Source organism: Danio aesculapii, chromosome 22, assembly GCF_903798145.1.
Source record: "Danio aesculapii chromosome 22, fDanAes4.1, whole genome shotgun sequence".
In the NCBI taxonomy this organism is placed as follows: Eukaryota; Metazoa; Chordata; class Actinopteri; order Cypriniformes; family Danionidae; genus Danio; species Danio aesculapii.
In genome coordinates, this window is record NC_079456.1 from 18,042,895 (window position 1) to 18,068,960 (window position 26,066).

The 26,066-nt window shown below is 33.8% G+C and overlaps 2 protein-coding genes across 3 annotated transcripts; both read left to right on the top strand.

Moving 5' to 3' along the window:
• The first annotated feature begins 96 nt into the window (after positions 1 to 96).
• Positions 97 to 9,259, top strand: rab11ba (RAB11B, member RAS oncogene family, a). Of its 2 annotated transcripts, XM_056447693.1 has the most exons (6): positions 161 to 229; positions 1,370 to 1,415; positions 1,821 to 2,016; positions 3,896 to 4,089; positions 4,169 to 4,249; positions 8,066 to 9,259. In XM_056447693.1, coding segments are annotated over exons 2-6 (618 nt in total). In that variant the 5' UTR covers positions 161 to 229; positions 1,370 to 1,414; the 3' UTR covers positions 8,212 to 9,259. The 2 variants fall into 2 exon arrangements, with proteins under 2 accessions (XP_056303667.1, XP_056303668.1); XM_056447692.1 differs by lacking the exon at positions 1,370 to 1,415 and having other exon boundaries at positions 97 to 229.
• A 1,994-nt stretch (positions 9,260 to 11,253) lies between these two features.
• Positions 11,254 to 25,539, top strand: marchf2 (membrane-associated ring finger (C3HC4) 2). Its single transcript, XM_056447665.1, has 5 exons — positions 11,254 to 11,390; positions 14,940 to 15,209; positions 16,831 to 17,035; positions 19,614 to 19,823; positions 21,402 to 25,539. Exons 2-5 carry the CDS (start codon positions 15,034 to 15,036, stop codon positions 21,558 to 21,560), a joined length of 750 nt encoding a protein of 249 aa, XP_056303640.1. The 5' UTR covers positions 11,254 to 11,390; positions 14,940 to 15,033; the 3' UTR covers positions 21,561 to 25,539.
• Positions 25,540 to 26,066: the final 527 nt, after the last annotated feature.

A 26,066-nucleotide genomic window follows, 5' to 3' on the forward strand; every position in this document is an offset into this window, starting at 1 on the left:
AGGTCTGAGACTGGTCGGAAACCTCATTTGTCGCCTCTTGGATGAATCATTTGGATGTTGATTTTGAATCGGTTCAAACGATCACTAAGAAGATCCGACTCATTAAACGATTCGTTCACGAATCGGACATCGCTAAATTCAGGAGAGATCCGTTGTTAAATAACAACATTTCAGTGCGGTTAACCAGCCATGGGGACCCGTGACGACGAATATGATTATTTATTTAAAGGTCAGTGGTTTTATGTAGAACAAAAGAGAATAATAAACGCTTTTTATTTTCCTTTGTAATAAAAGAAAACAGTAAGTTTCCTGATGACTGTGGCTACCTGGTTTAGCTGAAATGCTAATTCACTGACATTAGCTATCGAAATGTTAATCGGTGACTTTCGACGAATCAAATGTTGAAAGTAGATTAACTGATTTGAAGAGATTTTTTCAAAATCTGCATTGTCTTTCGACTGTATTCACTAAATCGTCATGACATTTGCTTAATGTAGTTAGCATTATGTTAGCTTGGTGACGTTAGCTCTCTAACCTGAGAATGCTAATGTGAACTAAATAACGTTAAACTTGATGTAATAAGCTAGCACCAAAACCATGAACGAGGTGTAACAGATTAATTTTAAATGTGTTTAGTTTTATATCATCTACGCCAAAAAACGAGCAACTTCTCCAGTCGTTTAACAATGTGTTGCTTAATATTGTGTGGTTGGAATGCTAGGCCATATGAAACTTTGTCGTTTCTTACACCATAGTATTTTCTTAATGTTCAAACGGACTAAAATTGGTTAACTACACAATGAAAGGACTTTTACCATCGTAAAATGTTAAATCACGAAGCCGACAGATTAATTGTAATATAAAGTTGACAACTGCATGATAATGACGTCATTCTGAAATTCTAAAGACATCCAAGACATGACATTGTGGAATAAATAAAAATAAGTGTGTGTGTGTGTGTGTATACATACATACATACATACATACATGCGCATATATATGTGCGCATATATATATATATATATATATATATATATGTATGTGTGTATATATATATATATATATATATATATATATATATATATATATATATATATATATATATATATATATACACACACACACACACATATCTATATACACATACACACTTGCACCAGTTAGATACATTAAATTTCCTCTTTCACATACTTCTTGTTTCTTGCCACACTGGGTTCCTGATTTTACACCAACCCTTTCAAAAGTGTTGTTTTTAGCAATGTGAGTGAGAACCACAAATGTGGTCATTGTAAATATTTTTTGTTTAAATTGTTTACCAGTGTTTAAATGTTCTCCACTTTATCCACACCAGTTTTGTGAATTACTTTAGGTTTCATCTAAAGAAAATGAATGGTGACCACGTTGCAGAGGACACAGTAAAGCAGTTTATTATTATTTTTAACGCATTTCCTGACCACTCTTTATATACTTTGACTAGGCCTGTATTTCAGTATTTATGGTGTGGATTCTGTGGAATAAAGGATAAGCGACAGTGGAAGTGTGTGTTTGTAGATTACGGCTTTTCTGTTATCTCTGTGGCCTCGTGTAGAAGTAACCAGGATGACTGACTAATCTCCTCAGCTTCTGCTTTTCAAATGATGCCATCGAATTTGCTTTGGGTGCACACTTTGGTTTGTGGTTTGCTTTCAAGTTTTACTCCATATGGTGATGGCTGTACATCTTCCTTATGGTTTTCATAAGAGCAGCTATAATGCGTCTTTGGGATTTCAAGCTTGAAGTCCTGCTCACAACAGACTGACGTTTTATTTAATGTATTCTAGTGGTTCTCATTGGAGACTCTGGCGTGGGGAAGAGTAACCTGTTGTCCCGTTTTACTCGGAACGAGTTCAACCTGGAGAGCAAGAGCACCATTGGTGTGGAGTTCGCAACCCGCAGCATCCAAGTGGACGGGAAGACCATTAAAGCTCAGATCTGGGATACAGCAGGACAGGAACGCTACAGAGCAATAACATCAGCGTGAGTATAGGACGTAAAACGCTCTATTTATTTGATGCTAAAATAATAGTAATAGCACATTTTATATTTTAATTATATGTAAAATATTAAATAAACAATGCAAACATAATTCTATATAAACAAACAATATATTAGACATTAATAATAATGATAAATGCTAAATTACTAGTTAAATAAAGGGTCATTTTATTGATAATATAGCATTGTTGAAAATGCAATTATAATTTTATACCTAGTTATGTAATTATAAAGTAAATTTATATTTGAAATTTTGTAGTATAAGTATTTAATAGTGTTATTAATATTTGTAATATTGTAAAAGTGCTATAAATGTAAACAATATATTATAAATTAATAATGATTAAATTATAAATTATTCATTAAATAAATTAAATATTTTTATTGCTAATATCATACTATTATTGAAATGCAATTATAATTCTATATAACTAATAATTGTGCTTAAGTTATATTTAAAACATTTTAGTATGAGTATTTTATTGTGTTATTAAAAATTGTAAAGTTTTATGTAAACACAAATAATATATAATTAATAATAATGATTAAATGATAAAAAATCGTTAAAGGGAATTTCTATTGCTTATATCATACTATTATTGAAAATGCAATTAGAAATACACAATTATTAGTTACAAAATTATAAGTAAATTAATATTTCAAATTATGTTAACTTAATAGTGTTATTAATAATTGTAATATTGTAAAAGTACTATATAAACTTAAATAATATATAATTAATAATAATTATTAAATTATTAATTACTTAAAAATTGTATTTTTTCATTGCTAATATACTATTATTAAATGCAATTATAAACTAATTAACTTATGAACTTATTAACTAATAATTATTCATAAATAAAATGTATATTTAATTTTGTAGTATGAATATTTTATGGTGTTGTTAAAATGGTAATATTGTAAAAAATTTATTTAAACATAATATATAATTAATAATAATGATTAAATGATAAATTGTTCATTAAAAGGGTATTTTTATTGCTAATATCATACTATTATTGAAAATGCAATTATAGTTTTATAACTAATAATTATGTATTCATAACAAACTTATAATTAAAAATCGTATTTTAGTGTTCGTAATAATTGCAATATTGTAAAAGTTCTGTTAATGACTAAGAAAATCAATAAATTTTTCTGATTTTTATAAAGTAGTTAGTTATTGCTTGCACTTTTAAATATTATTTTAATAAATTTTTAGTTTAACTCTGTGTTTATTGATGCATATTAGTCAGAGTTACATTATTAAATACAAGGAATCAGAAGACATCAACTGTTCCAATTTAGCAGCAGAAAACAATTAGTTCACATTTTCTTTCTCTCTGAATTTGACAAAACAATAACATATGCTTGCATTTAAGAACAATATAAAAAACTCAAAACACACACTCAAATATATTATTATTATTATTATTATTATTATTATTATTATAAGAAGATTTATAAAGGTAACACATTAGGCTGTACAGCAATACAGATAAATGTTTAAAACATGGGAGCAAGGGTTGCCAAATAGTGTCAAATTTTTCAGTATTACTACAAACTGTATACCTAATCTTTTCTATTTGAATAGACTGCATCAGATCAAGCATCCAATGTACATAACTGGGTGGAGAAAGATTTTCCAGTTCACTGTTCGTTAACATAAGTTTTATTGGTGTATAGTCATTAAAAGTAAAGTAAATATATTCTAATATATTCAGTGTTGCTTAATTACTGAAGTGAATCAAGAACTGATGCTGAATGTTTAATTTGTGTCAACAAACATCTATTTATATCTACTGTATGAATATGATCTAATTTTTCTGTAAATAATTTGCCTGGCTTTCCTATATAGGTACTACCGGGGTGCAGTTGGAGCTCTTCTAGTCTACGACATCGCGAAACATCTGACTTACGAGAATGTGGAGCGCTGGCTGAAGGAGCTACGGGATCATGCGGATAACAACATAGTCATCATGCTGGTGGGCAATAAGAGCGACCTGAGGCACCTTAGGGCCGTGCCCACCGATGAGGCCAGAGCTTTTGCAGGTAGGAGTTTTTCTGTGTTTTTAAGTCATTGGGAATGTATTGATGTTACAAAAAATATCCTTCATCTTGTGTCTTTCAGAGAAGAACAATCTCTCCTTCATTGAAACATCGGCTTTGGACTCCACAAATGTGGAGGAGGCATTTAAAAACATACTAACAGGTGGGCCCTTTCTCTGACTAAATGTAGGGTCGAATTAGTGATACTGCTGAAATTTGATCACCAATGGAGGTGTATTTTTTTGTTAGCAATGCCTTTTTCTGATTGGTTACTTGTGATATGAAAATATATTTTGACCTCAGATTAAATGCCTTAGTGCATTGATTTGTTTTGCTTGCATAAAGTAGTTAGCCAAGCCAAAAACTCACCTGATTCATACTAAAATGACTTGCTACCAAAATGTTTGCTATGAAAAGTCACTTTTCAACCAATTTAATGCAAACTGATGCAAAATCTATAAGAACCATTTTACTCAACCCCACCCCCCACCCCACGGATTTATTTTTCTTTTTTTGCTAACCAAGTTTATGGAATAAAAAATGAGAATGAGGGTTAAAGTCCCCATCAAATGAAGATGAAAGTTCTTATGGTGTGCTCCAAACTGTTAAACAACTTGTATTTAGAAGATTCAAAGCTTGCTCTAAAATTTGACGCGTCCTGTCCCCTTCAAGATGCTATTGCTGTTGCTGAAATTGGTCAATTTTAATCACATCTCAGATGGTTCAAACTGAAGTTTCACCTAAATGCTTGTTAATAGATGACAATGAGTAATGGTAAACTCTGTTGGTATGAACCAAAAACTAAAGGGGCATTGTTTAAACTCTTTAAAATGTGCTGTGTGCCGTACCTCTCTACGGCAAGTACAGAAGGTGAAAATTCATTCCCACAGGTAAATTCAAAAGTAAATGTTACACAAATTCAAATGCCCTATATATTTGGTGATTAGTACTGCAGATGGATGACTGCTACAGACAATGTAAATATGATTTCCTTTAGGGTGACTGAAGCGTGGACCATAAAATATACTGGTCCTATTTGAGTTAGACAGAAAGCTGTATTTTAAAGCAGAGAAATGGTCAGTCAGACTCCTCATCAATGTACCACAATCATTGATGTCCCCCTCCGGCCTGGAAGTTGTTTTAACTGGGTTTTCCCCTAGAGATTTTTTCCCTAAGTCATCCCATAAAGTCATTTTAGAACCATGTCGAAATGTGGCTAACACAAATCTGTCACAAAATATATTTAGAGAAATATTTCAAACTTGTGCAAAATTCCTTGTCGCATTGTTTCCTGTTGAAGTCACTACATTTTGTCCCTAATTGTTTGTGAAAAGTCTAAAAGAATTTCCATCATGGCCAAAGCAAACCCTATACAAAATCAGTTGCATTGCATCCTTTCCTGTTGAAATGACTAGATATTGGCCCTCCTAAGTTTCTCTGTCAAAAGTCATTTTATAACATTCATACTACCCAAGCATTTTGCGCAGCTGAAAGTGTCAGCGCTCTTCCAAAATCGCTTCGTTGTGAGCATTTTAAAAAAAGCTTAGCACTCAGCAATTCAATTCAAGTTTGTGTATTGCGCTTTTTACCATAATTATTGTTTCAAAGCAGCTTTACAGAAGGTGCACATTATTGCATTGCAATCAAATGTTATTATATATATAAACCTAGTTAACCTGCAGTTTTATAGACCATTTTAAAGGGACGTAAACAAAAACAATGGTCCCAATGTATTTCCTGTTTTACATTTTTTTCATTTCTATAACTTCCAAGAATTCAAAAAGAGCCACATATTAATAAACAATGTTATGAAAGCTGTTTTAACATTGAATTATGATTAAATTGCATGCCTCTTGTTATAATTATGAAATAGTTTGATAACAAGCAGGAAATGTTCATGGGCCAATGACATGACCACATTGTAATGGTCTATAGCAGAGGTGCCCAAAGTTGGCCCATGGTAACCTTTAGTTTGGCCCACCATCCCATCTGAGAAGAAACGGAGAGTGATGGGGAGTTGGTTGGGGCAAACGTCCTTGATGGAGATCACAATTTCAAATTTAATGTAACCTGTAGTTTCTTTATTTAATTGAGGAGCTACAAAAAACATTTGTGTTTCATATGAATCAGACTTTTAAAATGGAAATACTGTCCGTTGATAGATAGAGGACAATGCACAAGACATCGGTGAGCAAATCAAGGTCAAGGCAGGTGCAGCTCGACTAGCGTATTCAGTATTGAGCTGCATTGTGTTATAAATGGGATTGTTTATGTTTTTACTATAATATGTTCATTATAAAATGTTAAAAATAATACTGCATCATGTTTTAAAGCAACATTTTCTAGTTATTTTTAAATATTAGCGAATAAATTAGGAGATTTCCCATGGCGAATTTAATGTAACTTTTCCCACAGTCCTCAATCAAGTTTGGTTTTTGGCCCTTTATAAGAAAAAGTTTGGGCACCCCTGGTCTATAGCATATAGGTCATGGTGATGTGCACATGATTAATGAAGCACTGAGTGTAAAAATGGACGCCCAGTGCCTCGTCACCCTGCTGCCTTTCTAAAAATGCAGCACTTTCATAGAAAACAACTGAAATCATATACTCAAGTGCTTTAGTGGACACTAATGCTGAGATCAGACTGCATGATTTTCAAAGTAATCAAGTTTCAGATGTTTTCACACTGCATGACTATCTGGGCTAGCGTTTTGTCGCTGCTTTGTTTACACTGCAAGATGGATCAGCAACAGGGGCTTTCACATTGCATGACTTTACAATAGGAAGAATTGCAGACAACTTCGTCCAAACTACGTCTCACAACCAAAAACACGTCGTATATCTTTTGTTTTTAACTAATAACGAGAAAGAAGCTTTTAATGAGGTGGAAAATGTACATATTTGCTCACCTGGGTTTGAAGAGAATTAGCGATTTCTCCTCAACTTTCTTTTTTGACCCGGTTGTGATATTGCTCAGATGACACGTCAAACAGACACGGGTGCTGCTGCCAAATTTCCACTCGTTTTTCCTCCATTTCATGAGGCCAAATAAACAGAAAATGAGCGATTTAACTTCTCCCTCCATTTTCCGCTGGCCTGCAGATACCCATACTAGTGGATGCTGCTCTCTCATTGGCTGTCGGCGATCACCGATGATATTTTCAGTCAAACCTCATTTCACACGGCATGATTTGAATCCCTGACAGCTCCAGATATTTAGCATACCACATATCTCACAGGCACCGGCAACTCATCTGCGATTCTCTCAGATCACGTCTTTGATAGTTCACATTGTGTGATTGTTACTCACATAAACAAGCACTGATTTGCCTGTGAGTTCCGGCATTTGTCGGCGATTTCTCAAAACCTGCCGGCAAGTCAAAATTGGGGCTGATCGGGGCTGAACTCTGCATAGCTGAATCCTGCTGTGCAATGGATGTAGGGAAATCTGTCGCCCAGAAGTCTTTTGACTGGATTTTGCAAAACAAATCTGCTTGACCAACTCAAGTCTTTCACCTTGAAATTTTCTTGATCCTGTTCATTCCTTTTAAAATGGTAATTATTTCCACCAAACAACACTAAATAATCCCATTAGGCTACTTCTATGAAATATTTGTATTCTTTTTTTTAAGGTGAAGAAGCATATGTGGTAACCTTATTGATTGCCATATTATTATATTTGCAAGTCATTCATTTTCCTTTGGCTTAGTCCCTCATTCATCAAGGGTTTCCACAGTGAAATGAACCACCAACTGCTCTGACATATTTCAGCCACAACCCAGCACCATGCTAGGAAACACCCATACACTCTCTCATTCCCACACACACACACTTCTATTAGTCATAAAAGTAAATAAATCTTGTAATAAACCCCCAGTTGAATATTTCAATGAGGGCCCTTTAAAGGGTTAAGTTTTGTTTTATTTTGTTTATTTATTTATTATTAAATATGACTTTTTTAATATGATTTTTGTTGCAGAAATCTATCGGATTGTGTCACAGAAACAGATCGCCGACAGGCCTGGGCACGACGAGTCTCCTGGCAATAACGTAGTGGACATCAGCGTGCCGCCCACTACTGACGGGTTAAAGGGCAACAAATTTCAGTGCTGTCAGAACCTGTGACCCAACACCCCCCTCCCCTGCTCCACCCCGACTCTTGGGTTTCAGTTCCCCTCTATTTATCTCCGCTTTCGCTCCTGTGTGTTGTGCTACAGCTACGGCTCTCTCCTCTTTTTACCTCGTCGTGATTTCCACGCTAATTCTAGACGTCCCGTAGAAGCGTGAATCTCTAGGTAACATTCCTTTTCCTTTCTTTGGGGGGGGATCTTTGTTTGTATGTCTTTTTTTTTTTTTTTTTTTTTTTTTTCTTCTTCTTTACTATCATCAACCATCTGGTTTGCAAAACTTTTTTTTTTTTCGGAAGTGATAATTCGAGCGCTGATCGTGTGATCCGCTCCTACGGAAAAGGGATGGTGAGGGATCAGTGTGTCTTTGGCTTCCTCTGATGGTTATTCTCTGGGATCCACACTAAACGCCTGCTGTCGGTTGAGCCAGATCCCTGACTTGGGCTTGAAAGGGCAAGTTTTTTTTTCATAAATAATATATAAATAAAATAAATAAATTGCGAATTCGTCTTGTCTGGATTGCATGGATACCAAAGGAGGGCTGCTGTTATCTTTATTTCAATTTGTTAAACGTTTCAATTGTCACACCTTTAGTCCTATCCTGCAATATTTTACGCCAGGACTGATGGGTGTGTGTGTTTTTTTTTTTTTTGCGCAATTCAGATTGCCATATATATAGCAGTTATTGAATGCGTCTATTAAGCATTTCATGAGAAATTCTTCAAATAACAGTTATATATAAAAATGTTAACTATTCATTGCATCACTGAGAGATTATAGCTCTGCAGCGGGGAAATGCGATGGTCCGCAGTGTTTTAGATGGTCAGTTGTTTCACCGGTCTGTGAAAAAGTCTCTATATATATTCGATTGTTTGACTTTCAGTGATACGGCTAGTTTTGGAAATGCCTTATGTTTTCCCATACTGTGATTAAGATGCCTTTTTCAAGTGTGGTTATGTGACATTTACACATCCATGAAGTCACAACAGCTGTTCTGCCTTTTATCAGGTTACATTGAAATGGAAAAATAAACCAAATTACTGTCACAGTTGCAGTCATGAATCCTTTTTGACTCTCTATTGCTCAACATGTTTGTGTGAATCTATAGAGTATGGTTGACTTTAATCAAGTGAGGTCCATTCTAGTGTTCATATCACAAGTTCTTTAAAGAATAATTCAGTTTTAGTTAGAAGTGAGGACCACAGATGTGAAAAAAACGATGGTGTCCACTTTCTTGTGACTACTTAAGTGTGTTTTCATTTTATATATATATATATATATATATATATGCACGCATGCATACATACATACATACATACATACATACATACATACATGCATGCATATACACACACACATATATATAAATACACACACACATGCATACTAAAGAGTGAAAAAATAAAATAAAAAATGACTACTACATTTTGGTAAAAATGATAAAAGATGAATTTGAAAATGATGAAATTTAAAATATTAATCATAAGTAAAAGCGTAATTTTTGGTCAAAGTTGTAAAAAGTTACCATAATCCCTCACATAACCCTCATGAGCATGTAAGATGGAATTTCTTGATCAATTGGGTTAAATGCAAAAAAAAAAAGTGGATGCTTTTCTTTATACCAAAGCTGAAAATTCTATTTATATTATGTTGGGTATAAAAGCTCATTTTGTTCATTATAGCTAAAATAAAGACAAAAAAAGGTTCTCACCATTAAAATTTAAATTACATTTCTTAAAAATGCTTTTTACTCAAAAAAAAAAATAAAAAACTCAAACAAGCAAACAAGAATGATGGATTAAATGATGCATATTGTGTATTGTTTGCATTTGTTTAGTACTGTTAAATATAAACGGTAAAAAGAACCATTGAAGTTTTCAAAATAATAAATGTATCATGCAAATAATGTTAAAATGCATTTTAAAATGACATGTCTTAATATGTTAGAACAAATTACAGGCCCATAGCCAGCCTATTGAAAGGGGTGGTTCTTTATTCTGAAAAAGTTTTTGCAGTTATTCGCCTGATTTTTTTTTTATTCAATTGTGCATTTTAGTACATTTTAAGAACTAATCTTTGCTGGATCTGCTTGTCGGACGGTGAACCACACTTTTTTGATGCACCATGAAATATTTCCTACAATGTTGTCAATGTGCTTACCATACTATTTTATTATGAAGTTTTTGTTTACAAATTTAGATTTAAGCTGTAGGCTAATTCAGTTTAATAAATATTGTAATGAGATTATAGCATTTAAAAAATGAATAAATAAATATGAAAAAAAAAGTTATTTCTAAATACAAATTTATTATCACCCATAATAAAAAAAAAATTAAAATGCAAATTTGATGAAACTTGTTTTAAAATAAAAACTGCTGCCTATAGGCAAATAACAAACTGGCCAGCTCATCCAACTTTCCTCAGTCACCATTTGGACACTTGAATTAATAAAAATTTTATTTGTCTTCTATGGATAATTTTCACAATTTGTGCTGGTATCACAGTCAAAAAGGGGATAAATGAGCTCATGTAGGGTTCAAATTCTGTATTTGGCAGTGGGAACCAAGAAACATTTATTAGTTTGGTAAATAAATAGATGGGGAATAAAAGTGCAAATATCATATAAAAACACACAGTTTGCTGATTAAACGAAAAAGACAAGCATCTGAGTCAAATGGTTACATTTTAAATGCATTAAAAATACATGTAAACACATTCTTAGATACAAAATATAAATAAATTATATATTTTATTTGGTAAAAAAATATTCCAAAGCACGAAACTTACTTGCATCTATACATTGCTTTGTTGCTAAACTAAACACAAACAAACATTTCAGTCTAAAGCGTTCTTCTAATCAAGTCGTATTTCTATCAACTCACACATAAAACCTACTCACGAACGTTGAACCGTCCTTACAAATAACAATAGACACTTCTCGGACGACGACGATTCACAAAGCTTTTTACGCAAATTCCGCCGCAGCGCCGCGCAAAGAAGCGCCTCCCTCTACGCTCTTATCGCACACTGCGTCGGTAGGAGGCCGAGCCGAGTCGTTCGCTGAACGGATCAAACCCAAAACAAGCGTTGTAATTTAACCTTGTCGCTGCTCAACAAGCGCCACCATTAAACGGAATTCACCCTCAATAACATAACCTGAGCATGGAGGATCAGAAGGTAGGATCAGACGTCAAGAAATGCTGTTTTAATCTCTAATCCCAGGATTTGGTGGCATATTTTGCTACACGGCTAATGTGACTAGCAGCTGCATTATTTCACATTCACTCGCTGTTTTAACGCTCGACAAATCTCTTTGTTTTGATCCAAACGTGTAGATTTATGAAATATTTAGCGCTGTGTTAAATGAAGTTGGTGTTTAAATGGCAGCCTGTGTGGTGTGTGAAAGGCCCACCCTGTAGACCAGTGACAGACAGCTTGATGGATCAGACCAAAACACATATCTCGAGTATATGTTCGTGTTTGTGGCGGTTATATGTTGATGGACGATGGAAAATGTCTATATTTTAAAGTTCTTCGAGTTGTCATCCTTCAGTATACGTGTTTAAAACATAAGTAGCCAACACATTATATTTATATGTTTCTTTGGTGTCTTATTTAATTAATACTAGTCTAAATTGGCACTAATATGCTTGGTTGTGCAGTGCATTAGTGATGTGTTGTGGTAAAGTTTGAATTACACATTGTTTTTTCCACCTAACTTAAAGGGATAGTTCACCCAAAATGTTTTGTCATCGTTTACTCACTCTTTGCTTGTCACAAACCTGTTTGAGTTCCTTTTTCTGTTGAACACAAAAGAAGATGTTTCTAAACATGTTGGAAACCGGTAACCATTGACTGTAATGGTGTTTGTTTTTCATACTATGGTTGTCAATGGTTTTCAACATTCTTCTAAACATCTTTCTTTGTGTTCAACAGGGGAAAAAAGACAATCCTGAATATTTGGTACTACTTAGAAGTAAAATTATTGTTTCTTTTTGTCTTTTTGGTGAACTGTTCCTTTTTAATATTTTTTAGTCAAAACCATATTGTTACTGATCAACATATTCTTTCAAAGGAGTGTTCTGATTGTGTTAGCTATGTTATTAATGGTATTATCCCTTTTTATTCATTTAAATACTGAGGTTTCCTTTAAATACCCACACCAAAAAGTATATTGTTCATGAGAATAATCTAATGCTTGATTATTAGAACATCTAATCTGAAAATTATTCATATTAATCTCATTTAATTTAATTATATTAAACTCTTCATTTTTTTAAAAAAATATTCAAAGCGAAAAATATATATATTTTAAACACAACCTTAATATTAATGTGAAAAATTAATTGTTAGTTAATTAATTGACATTGTTAGTCTTAAAGTGAACATTTAATCAGTGCAAGTTAACCCTAATAATAATAAAAAAAAGTTGTGTTTTTGATAATCTTTAACCAAACTTTGACCATTTGTGTTTGCTCAGGAACGACAATCCTGATGATGTCAGTTTGAGAAAATACTCTTAGACGCGATCCTCTCCAACTGTTAGTTTGCAAATGAAAGATGAGAGGGGCACAAAAATAAAACCTTGCCCCCTACTCAATATTTTCAGTTTTTCAGTTGGAAATACGCCATACTCTTAAAGCATCTTTAAAGCATTCGCAGAATTAAATTATTTTATTTTAAGTTATGCATTTCCATCAAATCAAGTTTGTTATTAAAATGTTCTTTTTCTTAAAGTTTCTGACACAAAGCTTGGAATAAAGCACACCGCTAAATCAATTATGATTTTTTTTTAATATATGTGTGGAACACGTTATTTTTGTTGCCAGACGGTGTCTGTCTCCATTATCATTGTTTAATGTAAGATATTTAAAAAAGATTCCTTTTTATGTGCACCATAAAGCTAGGCCATTGTTGTTATATCCTGCTGTCTAATTATTTATACGAAGCCACATTTGTGTATAGATGAAAGATAAGATGTTCCACGTTAGTCTCTGCATTAGATTAAACAGACAAAAGGAATTTTATACACAGAGAAAGCATATTAAATTCATAGTAGTGTCTGCTTGAACGTCAAAATATGAGGAAATAATGTTCAGTCGCCATTGAGTCTAATGGATGCATTAATGTAAACAACAACATGCTTTTTCTGATCTGTACTTATTAAAAGAACAAATCATCATAATACATTTTATTATATTTTATATTATAAAAAACTCGATAGTCTGAAGGATATAAGCAAAATGGCGACAAACTTTGGGGATGCTCTGTGATTTTTCAGTACAGTATGTCTTTTTAATATGTCATTAAATTATTATTGTTCTAATTATGCCTGACAAGTTTCCCAGAGATGGGTTGCAGCTGGAAGGGCATCCGCTGCGTAAAACATGCTGGATAAGTTGGCGGTTCATTCCGCTGTTGCGGCCCCAGATTAATAAAGGGACTAAGCCGAAAAGAAAACGAATGAATGAATGAATAGGCCTGACAAGATTTGTTTTGGTATTGAAACAATTGTTAAACAGACTGAATGACATGTTAGTGAGTGTCTTCTGTAATAAATGATGTTGGTGAACTGTTTCACAATAACAGAGGCCACATTGAGCACGTTTAGAAAGAAATGTAAAAGTAAAATATCGTCCTGAAAACTCCAGACAGAATATATGGCGTAAGGTTAATTACCATCAGGCTTGTCTCTCTCTCTCTCTCTCTCTTTTTTTTACTTGTAAAGAAGCAAAAACAAGTTGCACAATTGCACATACAGTGACAGTAAGTCTGACTAGTTTTTTTTGCGTAATTTAAAGTCTGCGTGAACTGGAAGTTGCTGAGACTTTTATTTCAGTATGTTGCTTCCTATTGAAACAGAATATTGAGTTGGGAGCAGGGCTTTCTTTTTGCACATCATTCCCTCATAGCAAACTAGTTATCCATTAGTTATCCATTTCTCCAGTTATCTGGGTCAGAAAAGCAATTTTATCAAGATTTGCATTTATTATTCTATATGTTAGTTATTGGCTTCCAAATATAAGAGATTATTAGATATTGATATTAGCCAAGTTGTCTTTATTAGTGTATTTTTCCACACTAAAGTGATGTTAAATCATATTCCATATATTAACAGTGACTATTGTTATTATTTAGCTACAAGTTTGCCAGATTTGTATTCATTTTAAGCTTGTCTTATTGTAACTTCAGTTTTAGGGGGTAGAAATTGTTCAGTGGTAATCAGTGTTTTGCTGCAAACGATATGAATTAATCTGAACTTGTATTGAACACATAATATTCCTTAAATAATGAAATGTAATGGCTACAGTTACATTTTCAAAGGTAAAAAATGAATAGTTAATTCTTTAAATAAATGGTTAATTCCTTAACTATCTAAGCTATCAATAGTAATACATGCAGTCTATAATTTTATGCACTGCTTGCTCAAACTGCTTAATTAAAATGAGCTGAAAACACAATTCTCAAGTTTTTTGGGACAACCTAATTGTTTTATGTTCAATCCACTTAAATGTGTCAAAACAATTAATTAAATTTGTGTTAGGACAACATGAAGGAATTGTGTGGAACTGGCATTTTCTTGCAGTGTGTCTATGATTTTTATTACACCGATTTCACAGTTGGTTCATGCAAATGTCCAGTGTTGATTAATGGAAAAGTAGCTTGCTTTCAAACTTGCAGCATTGTTTTCACCTGTTTACAGTATGATGTTCCTCTTCTCTGCAGTTGTAGGGTCTTTGTGGCTTGAGGTGTGGGAGCGAGGCTGCTCCCTGATTCCCCCGGCGGTCCCCTGCCTCCCGCCCTCCTGGACGGCCCCGAAATGACCACAGGGGAGTGTTGCCACCTCCCAGGCTCCCTGTGTGACTGCACTGGCAACGCTGCCCTGTCAAAAACCGTGGAGGAGGCTGACAACCGCCGGGCCCAGTATGTCACCCAGGTCACGGCCAAAGATGGACGCTTACTATCTACTGTTATCAAAGCCCTGGGCACCCAGAGGTAAACCGAAGCAAATGAGAGATGCATTGCAAACATTTTTGACAAATTATCACATTGGAATTACAAAGTTTTACCACATATAGTGGTGTAAAGTAAAGTTTAACCCCCTTTGTTTCAGATCATCAAACAAATTTAAATATTAGTCAACGATGACACAAGTAAACACATCATGTGGTTTTTATTATAAAGGGAAAACAAAATACAAAACTACGTAGCCCTGTGTGTTTGCCCCCTTCAGTTTCTGGTTTATTACACCCCAGTTCAATTTCTATAGCCACACCCTGGCCGGATTCCTGCCACACCAGCTTGCAATCCAGAAATTACTTAAATTGGAAAGTGATGTATACCAAAAGATCCTCAAAAGCTAGATATCATGCAGAGAAACAAAGAAATTGAAAAAAAATGAGACAAATAATGTAAATTTAATTAAATTTTTCTTTTAAAAAAAGAAAAAACAAATCAGCACCCTTTTTTACACCACTGTATACTTGTTTACATTATGCAAATATTTATTCATTTCTTTTTTGTTAAGTCGTATGTTTTGGACCTTTTTATGTTCTTTAGAAAACAAAAAGATTTTGAATGCAAAGTTGAAGGCTAACTTGGTTTTATTTTTGTTTATTGATGTTCTATTTGTGAGCCAATCAGCACCTTGACTGCACATGTGAGAACCAATCAGAGGCCAAAAAGAGTTTAAATTCATGCCACTAGCAGATCGAATATTATAGTACTGCATTGAAAAACATTAAAGGAATACATTTTCACATAAGATGAGCCAAAGTATGGAGCACTTGTACACACTTCTACATAAAGATGACTTATTGTTATGACTTTATGCATATTTAGTGAGCTGAGTAGTAACATTTTTCCTTGTTGGATAGTATCAAATAAAAAAACAAACACTTTTTTAATGACAAGTTGTTGCATGCATTGTAATTAGAATATTTTGAGTTGGGAAATATTTTGAAGTATATATGCTTGTGCATGTGAAGAAACTGCTGAAACTTTTTTTAAATTTTTAAATTCTTATTATTTAAATTTTACAATATTAAAGCCTAAGGTCAAAAATTCAGCAAGTTAAGAGAATAATAATTATCACATTATTTCATCGTACTGATCTCTAGAGAGAAGAAAGGCTATTACAGTAGCAGTTTCCTTTCAAAACCAAATTAAAGGCATACTATGGTTCCTTCTATGATGATAAATTATTCTGAATATTCATAACCAAATTTAATGTGTGTATTGGGCAAAATATTTAACACTGTGTTTTATAAAAGCACTAAATTTAACAAATATGTAACACATTTATTCAAACATAAATAAACTGTTTGGGTTTCTTTAGAATTGGTTCAATTAATTTGCAAGATAGAACATTATATTACCAATTTCATCAGTTCCAAACATTCCAACTTGCAGTTTTAAAAGATTTTAATGTTGTACATTTAGGCTCTTTTATTTTCTTGTATAAATGATGTTTAATTCCCCACATATGTTTCCTGTATAATTTTAGCTCAACTTTAATCTCAAAACTGTTAGATTGCAGACAGAGCTTTATAATTCCAGGTGATGACGCACTCAGTGAAGTAGCATAGATGTAAAGCAGTTCTTTCTCCTTTGTTAGTGATCGGCCGATTTGTCGAATCTGTCACGAGGGTCAAGACGTGTGCAACAGCGAGGGTCTCCTGTCCCCGTGCGACTGCACAGGCACGCTGGGCACGGTCCACAAGAGCTGCCTGGAGAAGTGGCTTTCCTCCTCAAACACCAGCTACTGTGAGCTGTGCCACACGGAGTTTACCATTGAGCGCCGGCCTCGACCCCTCACAGAGGTAACAAAGGTCAATGCCTTCAGCCACGTCTGCATGGCTCTGCCTCACCTTTCCATTGCGCTTTTACATTTACATGAGATGTAAACAAGAACTTTGACTGTCAGATCAGCCATTGCCCATCACATTAGCTATGTTTTTTTGTTTTTGTTTTAACATTAGCTATGTTAGCATCCAAAGAATTGCGAAGTTGTTTAAAATATTGCGTAAAACATCTGTGTATAAAACAATGTTTCTGTTCCATATGTTTTTGAGTGGCAGCACTCCCAAAAAATTGGTCTCATGCCTCCAAAAGCCATCACGCGTTCATTACATTTCATCTTCTGAGAAGTAATCATTTATTATATATGAAAAAAGGCCCACAGTGGCTTCTCCTACTGCAGAAAATAAAATTTTTCTCTTTGATATTTGATGCAAATAATCAGAAAGTGACAATTTTGTACTTTTTGATTCACTGGATGGAAACGGGGCTTTATTTGCAAATGTTTTATGTGATATTCCATCTAGGATGGAAACATATTGTGGCTTTTCCTACGATTTTAACTTTTTTTATTTTCCTATTTGCAGTTAAAGGTGCAGTAGGTGATCTGCCAGAATGCTAACGTTAGCATAATTTTGAAAATGTACATTTCTCCTCTGCCGTCTAAAGCCACATCTCCCTAAGTCATGAACGTGCGAATTTGCACCGAATAGATGCCGATCCGATGACTATAGACAAACTAATAGCCTGTTTCCACTGAGTGGTACAGTATGGGTCACCTTTATCAGGCTTGCGTTTCCACTGGCAAAAGGGTACCAATGGTTTGGTGGGCGTGATGTGCAACAGAAAGTTTCAGTCGATATCAGTCTCACTTGAGGAAATGTCAAAATGAAGCTGTACGGGTCGTTCACGTATCATATGAGAAGCACTTCTCACAAAACAGATGCTTTATACACATACATACTTGTGTATAAATGTTCATTATTATCCTTTCTATGAACATGATTTGATTATTACTGCAGATCAATCTCTGATATGTTACCACTTACAGATAAACTACACACAGCATACATTTAGTCCTTATTTGGGTTCAAAAACAACACGCAATATAGCCCACAGTCAGAGCAAACCTCTCATCTGTATCTTTAATCTTCACCAGCACATGTAGCCTCTGTTAAAAAGTAATTCCGTCATTCCTGAGTTCATAATAGTCCAAAAAGTGATTGATAATAGTTAAACATGGCAGTTTGTTCATGTTTTAGGTTGCTGAAAGAATCTTTTATTTACTCACTGATTTTTAATTGGATGAACATTTTTTAGTTTTATGCTTTACCCAGAATATAAAAGTACATATAAATACATTTAGATCATTTACTTTAATCATCACTATTGTGGGAAGAGACATTCAACCAGCACAAAAACTTTCTGAGAACAATCACCTACTGCACCTTTAATGTAGATTATTATCAAATACAGAGCATTAACATAAAAAACAGAACAATACAAAATAAATAAATAACATCATATACATTGATATGTGTAATAAAATTATTTATTATTAAATAATAAATGTAAGTGATGTTAGATAGTAAATATACCAAACCAAAACACATACAAAAAGAGAGGGAAGGGGGTTACCAATATCATAGCCATAATTATTATTTTGTCTTGTTATTTTTGCTAGCATTGTGGGTCACAGAAATTCAGAAAGTTTCCCCATTTATCAAAATACATTTTTTAATCCTTCCATGTAAACTTTAGGGAAGTTATTTTCGTAAGCTGCCACTCGTCCTAACTTTGAGATCTATTTTAAAATTGTAGGTTTTCTGGAAGATTTCCAGTTTTTGACAATCACCCATCTGACTAGCATGATTCAGTTTTCATTCATGTGATGTAAGGGTCAGGGGTTTCCAAGAATAGATGACTATATATATATATATATATATATATATATATATATATATATATATATATATATATATATATATATATATATATATATATAGATATATAGATATATAGATAGATAGATAGATAGATAGATAGATAGATAACATATATACATACACACACATTTATAAAAGCCTGGGCAAAAGTCATACTGGGTCTGCAATAACTTTACAAGGTATTCATGCATCTCTCTCCAGAAATATTGGTCCTTTAGGCATTGCCATAATACATGAAATAGGTCGCCTGCTTCTTCTTGGCATTGCTAGGATTCTGGATTATTTTTGAAGCCTGCTCTAAACCCTTTGCTATATTTGCATAATTTTAAATTGTATAAGACATGTTCTAACATCCTCAAACATTCATTTTAAACTCAGCAGTTTTTCCCCTCAGTTCTATCTTCAAATGTGCATCTCAAATCTTTTTCCTAGATTATCTTAACTGATAACTTTGAGTCATTTGACTAATGAGTAGTGCATAATATTTAAACGCCTCATGGCCAGTACCTATAATATTGTACAACCTGTTATCAATATTTTTCTATTTTGGCTTTTCCAAGAAATAAATAGGTGGATGGAAAAAATGGATAATGATGATATTTTTGGCACTGATGTTAATTTTAATTATCGATAACCACTTGTTATTTTTCAACAGTGGCTCAGGGACCCAGGCCCTCGGAACGAGAAGCGCACCCTCTTCTGTGACATGGTGTGCTTTCTGTTTATAACACCCCTGGCAGCCATTTCAGGCTGGCTGTGTCTACGGGGCGCACAAGACCACCTGCACTTCAACAGTCGTCTGGAGGCGGTTGGACTCATCGCTCTGACCATCGCACTCTTCACCATCTACGTCCTCTGGACTCTGGTAGTGTATTGCAGATGTGTAGTTTTATTCTTAAACTGATTAATTTTAAGCTCCATTTTCACCCAAAATCAGAAGGGAAATTTTTTAAATGGTACTTTTTGTTATTGTGGTAATTGACACACATTTTTGCAAACTTTTTATTTCTTTATTTGCATTACTTTAATGCAAAAAAACTAATTTCATTTTCATTCCCAGAATGCAAAAAACACATTTTCATTATCACAGTACAAAATATCTTGTTCTGATTACATCCCAGCAAAAAAAAAATCACATTATCAGTGATTAATGCACATCTTGTTCTATCATAATGCAATCTTTTACTGCAATAAAAAAATACTGCATTCATTACTATACTGTAAAATGTCCTGTTCTCATTAATATAAATCAATGAAATTTAGTTTTTGTTGCTGCAAATCAAGACAAATCATCTCCTCATCACCGCAATGTGAAAATGTCTCATTGTCTTACTGAAATGCAAATAAATTCCCCAAATTCACCCAAAATCAGAAGGAAAATTAAAAATAGTACGTTTTGTTATTTTGATAATTGACACATTTCTACAAATTCTTATATTTTTTTTTGCATTCTCATTACCAGAATGGAACAATAAAACACATTTTCATTACTGTAATGCAAAATATCTGTCTCTCATTACAATTCTGCAAAAAAAAATTATCATATTATCATTACTGAAGTGCAAAACTTCTTGTTCTACTATAATGCAAACATTTTTGTTCTCTTTACAGTAATATATCCTGTTTTCATGAACATAAAACAATGAAATTTTGTTTTCATTGCTGCAATTCAAGACAAATCTTCTCCTCATTACCGCAATGCCAAAACGTTTTATTGTCATTACTGAAATGCAAAAAAAAGTTCCCCTAAAATCTGAAGGAAAATTAAAAATAGTACTTTTTTTTATTGTGGTAACTGACACACATTTTACAAATTCTTATTTCTGTTTTTGCATTACTTTAATTCAAGAAACATATTACATTCTCATTACCAGAATGAAAAAATAAAAACACGTTTTCATTACCTTATTGCAAAATATCTGGTTCTCATTACAATCCTAAAAAAAAAAAAAGTTGTCATTACAGAAATGCAAAACGTTTTGTTCTACTGTAATTCTAACATTTTTGTTCTCTTTACAATAGTGAAAACTATTGCACTCTTTACCATGCAATAAAGATTTAATTCTCATTACCGTAATGCAAAAAAGAGTCCTGTTCTCATGAATGTTCTCATGACAAATCTTGTCTTCAGTATTCAGTATTTTTTCATTACCTCAATGCCAAAATATCTCATTCTCATTACTGAAATGCAAATAAATTCTAATGAATACAAAAATTGCTAATAAATGCAAATATTTTGTAAACAAATTGTAAATAAACTTATATTAAAATATCTTCATGAGAACTGGAAAGTGGGGTGGCCGGAACATTCCTAATTTTGTTTTTCATAGTTTTACTTCTGATTTTAGTGTAAAATGTCACTCAGAAATCCAGCATGTTTATTTCTTTGAGCAATCTCACCTTAAAATCAAAAATGTACAAATAAATTGTCCTTGTTTTGCAGGTCTCATTCCGCTACCACTGTCAGTTGTACTCAGAATGGAGACGAACCAATCAGAAAGTCCGCTTGCTCATTCCCGACACCAAGGGTGCGCACTCAACCCAGCATTCCTTGCTTTCCACAAAGCTGCTGAAAAAGACAGCAGACGAGACCATAGTATGAGAGACGTGGTGCGGGGGAACGAGGAACCAGATCGCGGTGGTATTAGCGTGCTATAGGTTCTTGACGCAGCGTCGTCAATTCGAGCCGCTGCACTTTTGGATGCATTCTTTTCTATTTAATCCTTTTTATCTAAATATGTGAGCACTTCATTTGATTTTCACCCGTCAATTTTATTGTTTTCTTTTTGAGCCTTTATAAGTGTGTTGTTTGAAGAATCCATTTATTTATCCGGGGGCTCCAACAGCCAGGCTGAGGCCCCCCACCATACCATTCAGTATGCATTGTATTTGAAACAATCGGAAATCTAACTTATGTGTATAGACGATTCCTTTGAGCACAGCGCCGAGGGATTGCGACTCAAGTACATATACGGCTGCTGAAGCTTAAAACCAAACCTTTCTTTCGTTTTCGATGTATCGTTTTTCTACTCATCTACCTTCAAGTACTTTCCATCTCAACCAGACGGAGTCTCTGCTACGTGATTCTCTTAGTCATTGCGACTCATATACGATTTAGTCGAGATATAAATGTGTAAATATATACACACTTAAGCGAACGAGTAAGCTCCAAGCTTCGATTAACATGGGTATTACAGGGCCATCGTGCTTTGTGGCCCGGGAGATGAATATGGAGGCTGATGTATTTCTGCTGCGGCGTAGCGAACGTTTCAAAAAAGGTTTACGAATATTAAAAAATAAAAAGAAAGTGCAATAACACGCCGCCATTGACACACAGGTTTTTATGCATGCCTGTTTCATTTTGCAAATCTCATCAGATTGGTGACTGTTCACGAGTTTCGGTTTTGCAAGCGAAGGATGGTCACCGAACAACGTAAAACAGCATGCGGTGGTTTAAAAAGTCGTAGCACTTTCTAACAACGTAGCCTATAGGTGTGCGATGATCAAATGTAGATACGTGTTCGCTTTTGGGATGCAAAATATGTGGCAACTTTATATGTTGTGGTAAGTGCAGATGCAAACAGACCTCTACAATTCATTGTTTTGAATTACTTTTAATTCTTTTTTATTATTATTATTGGTTAGTGTTTAAAGACGAATGTGTATGTGTGTGTTTGCAGTATGCATTTTGTAAGCTCTGGCTCTTTGTGCTGTTTAGTTAGTATCGAACGGCTGAAGTTGAGAAAGGCATACTTGGGATTTTGTAGCAGTTTACCTTGTTGGAGGATGCAGGTCAAGTCACAGAGAAGGTAGTGGTTGTGAAGCTAAACATCATTGCCAGATCAGTAATAATACCGTCATTCAGGAATGACACTACAGTATCAAGCAAATCAGTCTTTTAGTGGTGTCTTATTAGTGCAAGAAGAATCTGCAACTATCAAAGCTTTTAGTTCCCTACAGTGACGTCTTGTCTGAAAGCGTAAGGGTTCATTGGGATATGCAGTAATACTTGCACATTTGCCGCTTCTGGACTTTTTTTGCGCTTTATGCACTCGCTGTGGAAGATTTAGGTCAGAAATTGTGAGATTTGTGAAGTTAAAGTTCACTGGAGATGTTTTAATGACTCGCCTTCATGTCACTTGACTCCTGTTGTTTTAATCATAGCGCATTACTTACAGTGATCAATTGTGAAGCTTCAAGATCAGATTTTAAACAACTGATACTAAATGTGGTCTTTTCCAAAGTTCTTATGGTAGTTTTGTGCAAGAACTGAAATTAAATCAAAGGGATTAGCTCTAAAATCTCATTTGTCTTCATATTCAAAACTGTTTTTTTTAAACTTCCCAGGTTCTGCAGGTTGCAATGTCCTGAATTCTGATAGCCAATCTTAAGCCAATTGTAATCAATTGTTTTGGTTCCATTTGGAATTTTCCCAACCAGCGCAGAGCCCGTGAGACTAGAGTGACTTGCCCTGCCATTCAAAAATTCTAAACTATTTTTGAAGTGATTATAACTTTCTGGTTCTTTTTCTGCCACGTGATAAAGTTTTTCTAGATGTAGGTCAAGTGAAATAAGTTAAATGTCACTCTTCTGAGTTTACGTGTTAAAGAACATCCACTTATTTTGGAAATTGCTTATTTTAACTTAACTCCCCTAGTTAAGTTGAGTTGAGTTTTTGGGTCTGATGGCAGCACTTTTAGCTTAGCTTAGCATAAGTCATTGACCTTTAGCATCTCGCTCAAAGAAAAAAAAAAAGAAAAGAGATAATTTTCCTATTTAAAGCTCGACTCTTCTGTCATTGTTTACTAAGATTGACAGAAATTGAAATGTTACTATTTTCTAGATTAATATGGCTAGGAATAGGGATGGGTACCGAAACTTTATTAGCACTTTATCCGTGCTAAATTATAAAAGACAGAATTATCGATTAGCTCTGACGTTAATGGTTCTGCTATCGGTACTGGAGAATTATTGCTGAATAAACATTACTTACAGTAGCATAATTTAACTGACCAACCTTTTCTAATTTGCGATATTTGATATTCGTCTGCACAGTTGGCAATCTCACATGAGAAATGCTCGTGATTTCGCCCAATAGTACAACGGTGAGCATGTCTTCACAGTGTGCGCATTCAGTGGAGGCTTGGGCTAAAGCTTGATTTATACTTTCGCCTGGTGCCACATCGCGGACGAGGATTTTATACTTGCCGCTTTCGCCGTTGTGATATTCTTTAAAATGACAGAGGGCGGTCAAAAGAAACTGACGGTAAAATCAGATGGATAAATAGAGAAGTAGAAAGTTTCGGGAATTAAGTCATATCATTAATATCGTTCAGTGTTTTTAAACTAATTATTTTAATGATTATAAGGATTTTTATAACCATTCAAGATTTTTTTTTAAATCAAACTTTGATGCATCACTTGCATTTGTTCATATTTTGGACAGTTTTACATATTAAAGTTTATTAAAATATTAATGACAGGCTTAAGCGCACACACATAGCTCGTGACACATCTCGTAAGCTTGCAGAGAGAACCAAGCGGGTTGTATTTCCCAAATGTACAGTGACAATGCCCATTGCAAAAAACACAACAAGTTGTTTTCTTGCATAAGCGTATACGCAAGCAGTCTGACTATGCATCTTTCAAAAGTGCATTGACTGCAGAAAAACAAATGAAAAGTTTTTGAGTGCCTAGCTAAAGATACATCATCCACATCGTTATGCTAGCAGTCAATCACATAAAGTCTCTCTAAATTAACATAACATTTATAAAACAGTATTTTTTTCTGCAGTAGCCTAGATAAATCTTAAACACTAAAATTGCTTTTACATTACTGTATTTACAAATATAGCCTAATAATAAACTATGCTTAAGACATTATAACAGCTTATTTTTACATTGTTAACTCCCAAAACACTGTTAACTCATTTGTGTGAATGAAAAATCTTAAACATTTTCTGATTATTTAACTACATTTTGCAACTCTAAGAGGGTATTTTCAAGTGCAGGGAGCACAATAAACCAAGAAAGATTCTGACTTCTGCCAGAAAAGGCAAACATGTTGATTTTACTCCAGTAAAATTTTACTTCAAACCATAGTACATTTTTTACAGGATTTTTTAGAATTTGTTTTACAATTATTGTTTTTGTTTTATTTTACATTTAAAAAGTAATCCTAAAATAAAGTGTTGTTAATGCCGTTCAATTTGTTTTTGTTTTTTCATGAAAAACGTACCAATAAGAGAACCGTTAAAGTACCAAACCGATAAGTGGTATCGATAAAAGTAGTAATACTGTTAAAACCTTAATGATACCCATACCTAGCTAGGAATGATACTCTTATTCTGGTGGAATGACCAAGGAACTTTACAGCTTTACCATGGTTATTATGCAGTGCCTGAAAGTAGTGCCCAATACTGAGCAATTAAAAATAGCTACTTTTTATTTTATGCCAGTCTTGGTACACAATGTAACTACAGAAGAGTCAAGGGCTCTTCTACAGGTCTAGCGGGAGCACTTTTAGCTTAGCTTAGCATAAATCATTGAATTAGATTAGACCATTAGCATCTCAATTAAAAAAAGAAAAAGTTTACATAATTTTACATTATCTAAACTTTTTTTGAGTGAGATGCTAGTAGTCTAATCTGATTCAATGATTTATAAAGTGCCCCCGCTGAACCCGTAGTTCAGCTAAATGTGATTAAAAATGTTAAAATTCGACAGTTGTAATTGAGCCTATTTTCAAAAAAGTGGAGTGTTTAGGTTATGACTTTTTCGTTGTCGTTTAGAATTGGCAGCAAGTTAATAATTCTGTCTTTTTTGCACAATTGTGTCAGTATTGAGAATGAAAGCTTCTGAAATGTGCAGCTTTTAAATATTCAATCAAAGTTATATGACAATTAGTAAGGAAAATTAAAAAGAGGATAAATAAGAATCAATAAATTCCAAATAAACTACTGCTATTGTTTTCTTTATTTTAATAATAGTTTGTATGCATGCACTACTTGAAATATGATTACATAATCCAGATTACATGTAATCAGTTATTACCCAGCACTAAAAATAGCATGCGAGTTTGAGATGACATGAGGGTGAGGAAATAATG